Source organism: Cervus canadensis, chromosome 10 (assembly GCF_019320065.1).
Source record: "Cervus canadensis isolate Bull #8, Minnesota chromosome 10, ASM1932006v1, whole genome shotgun sequence".
NCBI lineage: Eukaryota > Metazoa > Chordata > Mammalia > Artiodactyla > Cervidae > Cervus > Cervus canadensis.
This window is the reverse complement of record NC_057395.1, coordinates 65,896,612-65,903,592: the sequence shown is the minus strand read 5'-3', so window position 1 is coordinate 65,903,592 and position 6,981 is coordinate 65,896,612. Positions and strand designations below refer to the sequence as shown.

Here is a 6,981-nt window from a genome sequence, read left to right as displayed (position 1 = left end):
TTTTAATAAAGATGTGTAGGGGGCAAGATTCAAACCCAGGCCTTCTGCATCCAGAGTCTGTGTCTTCTCCAATGTCAATCTTCCTTATACATGAGGGACCACAGGTGGTAAATCAGCTTCATCTCCAATGCCAGCTCATGTTGATTGGAAGCAGTTACCTGGGATCTGTGTTGAAGAGGATTCTGAGGCGGCTTCTAGGTTCAGCAGGATGTTCCATGATTGATTCAGGATGTCTCCGGTGGGTAGGAAGGGGGTGAATGTATGCACGTGTGCCAAGTACTTCTGCTGATAGTAGGAACAAATAAATATTTACTGAATAAATAAATTCTGAATCCCATGACTTTAAAAAAAATTAGGCAACTTTCTCTTTCTCCAAGTAAGACTGTTCCCTGATGAGCTATCCTGGCACCTGGCCCTGGGAATCTCAGAACCGTAGATAGAGCTGCCATTTGCTGGAGACCTATTACATGCCAGGCACTGTGTGAAGTCCTTTCGATGCATTATCTCATTGGATTCTCACAAAAGTCTCAGGAGGAAGAGATTATAACCTGTGCTTTATGCTGTGGATACTGTGGTCTCCATCTGTGCAAGGCCGCACAGCACATCGGAGCAGATCCCACTTGCACATCCCTTCCTGGTTTACTCTACTCCACTGTATGTAAGAACGGTGATGGATTTTGTTATTTCTCCAAATTTAGTGGAGCAATTGGAGCAAGATTCAGTTATTCATTTACCAAAAAGAGAGGAAATGAATACTTGAATAGTTCTTGGAAAATCCTCTGGAAAGTTCCTGGGAGATGAACCAAATCCAATGCAGCATTTAAGCCCGTGTATTTAGAGGCTGATTTCACAACCGTTGGTCCCTAACATAAACAACACCATTTTAGTGTTGTATATTAATTCTGCCATGTACCAGACACAGTGCAAAGCACCTTACACTCATTAACTTATTTAATCCCCACCATAGCTCTATGAGGAAGTAAATATTATTCTCTCTGGCTTACAGAGGATAAAGCTGAGGCACAGGAAGGTGAACTTGCTTGAGGTCACACAGAACATGAGGCCAAGGCTGTATGGATATGTGTGTGTACATTTTTGGTTGCATGCGGAATTGAACCATAAAGTACAAAGTATTTTTGGAAGAATATGGGATGGGAATAAAGTAGCCAAGGATGTCAATGGAGCCAAGCAATGGACTTTATAAACAGCACACCTGTGGTTTATATGCCACTTCAGATCCTTTCCCACCCTTTGTATGCAACTTAATTTTCTTTTGGGTGACCAATTGATCTGACATGTTTGGGGTTGGAGAGACCTTGGGCATGTGGCCCAATGAGAATTTCTCTTTTAAGTCTTTGAAACTGTCAAGGAGAGATACACAGCTTGGGATTCATTGTGGTAGCAAAAGGGAGGTAGTTTATACCATTATTTCTAGAAATGGACAGCCTTGTCCAATTTTGGCTTCCCATGTAGGGCAGTGGTAAAGAATCCACCTACCAATGCAGGAGATGCAAGAGACACAGGTTTGATCCCTGGGTCAGGAAGATCCCCTGCAGTAGGAAATGGCAACTTATTCCAGTATTCTTGCCTGGAAAATCCCATGGACAGAGGAGCCTGATGGTCTACAGTCCATGGGGTCACAAAGAATTGGACACAATTGAGCACAATTGAGCACAATTGAGTCCAATTTTAGTTTCTACAGTTAACTCCTATCCAACTTTGAGCAAACTGCATAACCTCTCATTACCTCATGTTTTTTTCACCTGTAAAATGAGGACAATAATAGAATTTACATCGTAATTCTTAAATAGTTTCCACCTGACACATGGAAAGCTCTACTTTGGTTTGTTTTCTGTCTTGATGTAATTCCATCGGTCATCAAGAGTTTACAACTCATTCCTGCCAGGACCATCCCACTTACCTTGAATGTTTCAGAGGATGGCCCCTAGCCTTCTCACTGATTCTGTGAGCACCCCATACTCCACTAATCTTTTGCCTAACTCACAGTCAGTCTCCGTTGCCTGCAGATCCCAAACACTAGATGTCATGTCAATTCTGTTTCCCAGCAAAGCTGGAACTCTAGAACCTCCAACCTATGATACCCTCAACTTCCAGCAGAATCCTGCCACCTGATATCAACAAGTCTGTTCTCTCCAAAGCTCGAGTCTGGAGTAATGATACCAAAACCATCCAAACCAGCTCCTGCAGGTGGGAGAGGGTTTGATTGCTGAATACATACCATTAAGAGATCCCCCGGGCTGGAGCTATTAGAAATAGGAGATTCTTAGTCCCGAATGAACAATGAACAAACAGAGGTCCAGGGATGAAAAGGGACTTGTAAAAGTTATACAAGCAAGATGAGATGGCTCCTAGCTTGGGTACTTTCTGCAAAAAGACTGGTTGACCTATGTGGGTTGGGAGATGGGCTGTGAATGATGCTTGGACTTTGAACTTAAACCCTTACTACTATACTCGTCCGTTTTCAGTTCTTTGCTTAGTCCCAACTTCTTTAAGCTTAATATTACCTCAGGGCCTTTGTACGTGCTGTTCCTTTTGCCTGGAACTCTGATTCTCCCACTCCATCCCCACTCTTCACCTAATTTCTTCCCCTCTTTCAGATCTAGGCTTCTCTCCTCTTTCCTAAACCACCAGCTCTAGGCTGATCCCCCTACTGTGCCCAGCATTAACATTTGTCTGTTTCCTTCTTAGCAGCTCACACACTCAGGTATTACTTGTTTGTGTTTTTCCCCATCTTTCGCACCAGACTGTACATTACCCAAGGACAGGGGCTCTGTCCTGTTATGGCTCAGTGCATGGTACAATGTTTGATAAAGCAGTGGATGGATCCCAGAGTCACCCGACAAGAATAACTAGCTATCATCTAGTTTCCCAGTCTCCCTCCAAAACTGAAGCTTAGCTGGGAACAGTGGTTTGGCCACAGTCACACGACCGGTCACTATTTGAGAGAAACAAGACTAGTACTCACACACAACCGCCATCTCCTCCAAGCCTTGGGTTGGGAGGTCCTGGTGAAGCATGGGTGGGCTTCACAGGGGAAAGGCGTTGGGACGTATGCTTACTTCTTGCCACCAAATCTAAGAGGCAGGTACTATTGTCACCATTGTCACCATTATCATCACTACCACCATCACCATCCCCATCTTATAGATGAGGAAACTGATTTACAAGATTTCCTGACTTGCTGGAATCCCCCCAACTGGCAAGTGGACGAGGAAGAGTTCACTTCACCCAGCATCAGGACTGTGCCAGAGCCTCGTTCTGTCAGTCTGTACAATGGGCACTTCCTGGGGTGGGCGGGATGCAAGAGGACGGAGGCAGGAGCTCGGCGGGAGGAGTGAGGAACAGGGCCAGATCAAATTCCCCTTGGCAGCCCGCGGCCCTGGGCCGGGAGGGGGGCGTCTGGTTCTCATCACAGGCGGCGGCGGGCGGGGCGGGGGCAAGGCGCCGGCTCCGAGGGGCCGCCGTCGGCCGCGGGGTCCCACGCGGGGAGCAGCCCCCGCCCCGCCCGCCCCGCCCCGGCGGCCGCCCTCGGTGGTGGCCCGGCCCTCTCCGCCCGCGGCTCTCCCCTTCTGTCTGTCTCCAGTCTCAATCACCGTGCGTCTCTCCTGCATCCCCTCTGTCTCTCTGCCCGAATCCCGGCTCCCCTCGCAGATGAGGCGGGGTCGGCGCCCCAGGGCCAGCCCGCTCCGCCCGCTCCAGGCCTAGGTGGAGGGTCTGAGGCTGCATCCGACAGACGGAGGCACCAACGCGCGGACCGGACCCTCTGAGAGTCACCGGGGAGAGGAGCAGCCGTCGCCACCGCTTGTACCCCGTCACCATGGTAACGCCTGCCAAGGCCTGGACCACCTTGCTCTGTCCCCTGTTGATGGGCACAGCCCTAGAGGGGGTGTCCAAGGCAGACTCCTTTAACGTGGAGACCACCTTCAGTTCCTGGTCAGGGGTCTGTGCTTAACTGCCCCCACCAGCAGGGGTGGGGTGGAGGGTGCAGGAACCCATCTCTGGCGATGGCTTCCCCCCTCCTCTCTGGGCCTGCTTCTGTCCTTGTGTGAAGTGGATGCATTAAGATTGGATGTTTGGTAAACTCTGATACCGCACCATCCCATTGCACAGATCAGAGCTGAAACCTAGCTCTGAACCTTGGACAAACTTGGGGTCGTGTTACATTTCAGACCTGAGGCTGAGGGTCACATATGTGCATTGTTGTCGGTGTTTGGATGGGGACAGGGTTCAAGTCCCCTCTCAGCCCAGTCCGGCGCCACAGGGCAAGGTGGGTTAGGGTTCCGAGGGGAGGGGAGGGACTTGTTCACCCCGACTTGCTGTGGTGTTGCTGCTTTCCACTCAGAGAAACAAAGTCAGGTCTACTTATTGGTCCGAGACGAAGTGCTCCCATGGGAATCGGGTGGGGCGGTAGGCCTAGGGGAGTGGGAGAGGGAGGAGGGAGGGTTATACCCCCAGGCCATGTCTTTCTGAGCTGGCACCTTGAGAAGGTTGGGGTGCTGTGTGTGTGTGTGTGTTTGTGCCAATATCTGGAAACAGAATGAAAGAAAAGCTTGTTTTCAAGGAATCTCAGCCCAGTTTCAGCCAGGAGCCCCGGGCCGGTTCACAGAAGTGGTGGGGATTTGGAAAAGGGCTCTGGGGACAGGCCACAACTTTAATCCCTGACTGTGATGGATGAGGTTGAATCTGTGTCAGTTGAATTTGTGCACATGCAGACTTCTATACAGACAGATTCACACATACACACACAGAGCATCCAAACATTCTCACACCGCTGAACACACATGCCCTCTCGAACCCGAGCCTTGTATGCCTGCTCCCCCAGATTGCTAGAATATGAGCTTAATCACCTGCGTATACACCACAGACATACTGTAAAACCAGACTCCTAAATCCACACACCCCAGGGCAGGTATACACATATGTCGCTCTTGGAGCTGTTTGACAATAGTCATCATGGGTTAATGGATATTCACATCTCACCACAGGCAAGGCTCTGAGCTGGGCAATTTACATAAGGGAGATCATATAACTCACACCTCCTCTAACAGTAAACCTGCTGTATCTCCACCCCACAGATGGAGACCCAAAGCTCTGGGAACTTAAGTGACTGCCCAAGGTCACTTCTATCAGGAAGTGGCAAGTAGGACAGCCCAAATTCTGAACCTGCACTGGGTGGTCTTGACCACCCCAGAGCCATTTTTTCTGGCTTCAGACTCAACAAGTTATTCGTTTTAGAATCCAGATGCCCTGCTGAGCCGCAGACCCCTCAGATCAAAGCTCAGACACTGAGTGGCTCCTCTCAAAGGGTGAACAATTCTTTTCTGAATGGGAGTGAGGGATGGATTTTCCTCTTATCTCTGTCTTTAAATATTAAAGGTTGCCACTTGCCCATCTTTTCTGGAGTCAGAGTACTCCAGCCTCTCTGACTTTGGTTCCGAGTTTTCATGTTTCATGCTCTCTTCTGCCACAGGGCCTTTGCACATGTTCCTGCTAGGTGGAACACCTTCCTCTAAATGAATTCCTATTCATCTTGTGAATCTCCACCCGATGTCACCTCCTCAAGAAAGTCTTTCCTGATTCCTCTGCCTTTCACTCTAGCATGCTATGTATCTCTATTTCGTGGCACCCATCACAGCTGTAATGTTTGTGGGGTGATTTGATTAATGGCTATTTAGTGTTCTGGGCAGCCCAAGGTCAGAGCATCTTATGACAAGGGCTTAGGGCTTACCTAGTCCCACATTTCTGAGATTTCCATATTATTATAATAATTTTTGCATAACTACTTACTGGATAAGGTATAAAGAAATTATAAAATTTACTACTTATTGTTTACTTAATATTTTCTTGAAATCAACTACTTTGTAAGTTTAAAAATATATTTAAATAGGAAATCTTATGCCCATGAAAAATCGGTATTCATTGTCATTAATAGAAAGTAACTGTAAAAATAAATGCAATGAAAGTGAATATATATTAGAAAATTGTGGCTGGATCAAGTTGGATGTGGATGATTCTAAGCCCAGGACTATTTTCTTTCTCTTAAAAGAAGTAGTAGCTAAGTGTCTGAGAGGTGTTCCAGGTATATTGGCACTGAGCTTTCTCTTTGGTCTCATAAAGAGGACTGGGAGAGAATTAGAATAACTTTCTTACTGTGATTTTCACATTAAGTTCATGTCCTCCTCAAATCATCTCATGGGCCACCTGTGATCCCATCCCATGCTTTGAAAAACGCTGATTGAGTCCAATTCAATTCATTCAACATTGCAAAGTACCTATCTTTGCAATGGTAGGTGGTCCTCCAAAGCACCTACTGTGTGCCAGGCCCTGTGTAAGGATCAGGGCCTGGAGATGAGTCAGCCCTGGTCCCTGCCTGAGGGGCTTGTGGTCACTGGGGAAGGCAGACCACTCCCTGGGAATTCTGTGCTGAATAATGGGCAGGGGAGTCCATCACTTTGCCTGGAAGCACCCGTAGCATGAAAAAATTAAAGCTATGGGTCGAGGGAGTTCTTTGGCGGTCCAGTGGTTAGGACTCAGGGCTTTCAGTGCCCTGGGTTCAATCGTTGGTCAAGGAACTAAGATTTCCACAAGCGGCCAAAAAAAAAAAAAAAAAATGCAGGTGGAGCAGGTCTCTGAAGGGTGAGGAAGAGCTCATCCAGTCTGGAGAGGAGCTCGTGGGAGTTCAGGATGTGCTTCCCAAAGTGGGGAGCCCACAAAGGGTCCTGGAAGGGGAGACTTCGATGGCACTTAGATGAACATTTCTCCTTTTGCAGCTTTTCATCTTAATGAGTGTTAGGAAGTGGTTTAAACAGCAGGAACACATGATAATAAATACAAATAAATTCAAGTTGAGAATGAATTGACAGAAAGATGAATAGGAAGTATTGGGCTGGCCAAAATGTTTGGGAAAACCCAAACAAACTTTTTGGCCAACCCTATAAATAATGGATATTAAAGAAACAA

At 47.6% G+C, this 6,981-nt stretch overlaps 1 protein-coding gene across 1 annotated transcript in view; it reads left to right on the top strand.

Annotated features, from left to right (window-relative positions):
• The first annotated feature begins 3,564 nt into the window (after positions 1 to 3,564).
• Positions 3,565 to 6,981, top strand: part of KIAA1755 (KIAA1755 ortholog) — a 38,612-nt gene continuing 35,195 nt past the window's right edge. Inside the window, exon 1 of the mRNA XM_043479975.1 lies at positions 3,565 to 3,841. Coding sequence (XP_043335910.1) covers positions 3,839 to 3,841 — 3 coding nt within the window. The 5' untranslated portion in view covers positions 3,565 to 3,838. The remainder of the gene's footprint in view (positions 3,842 to 6,981) is intronic.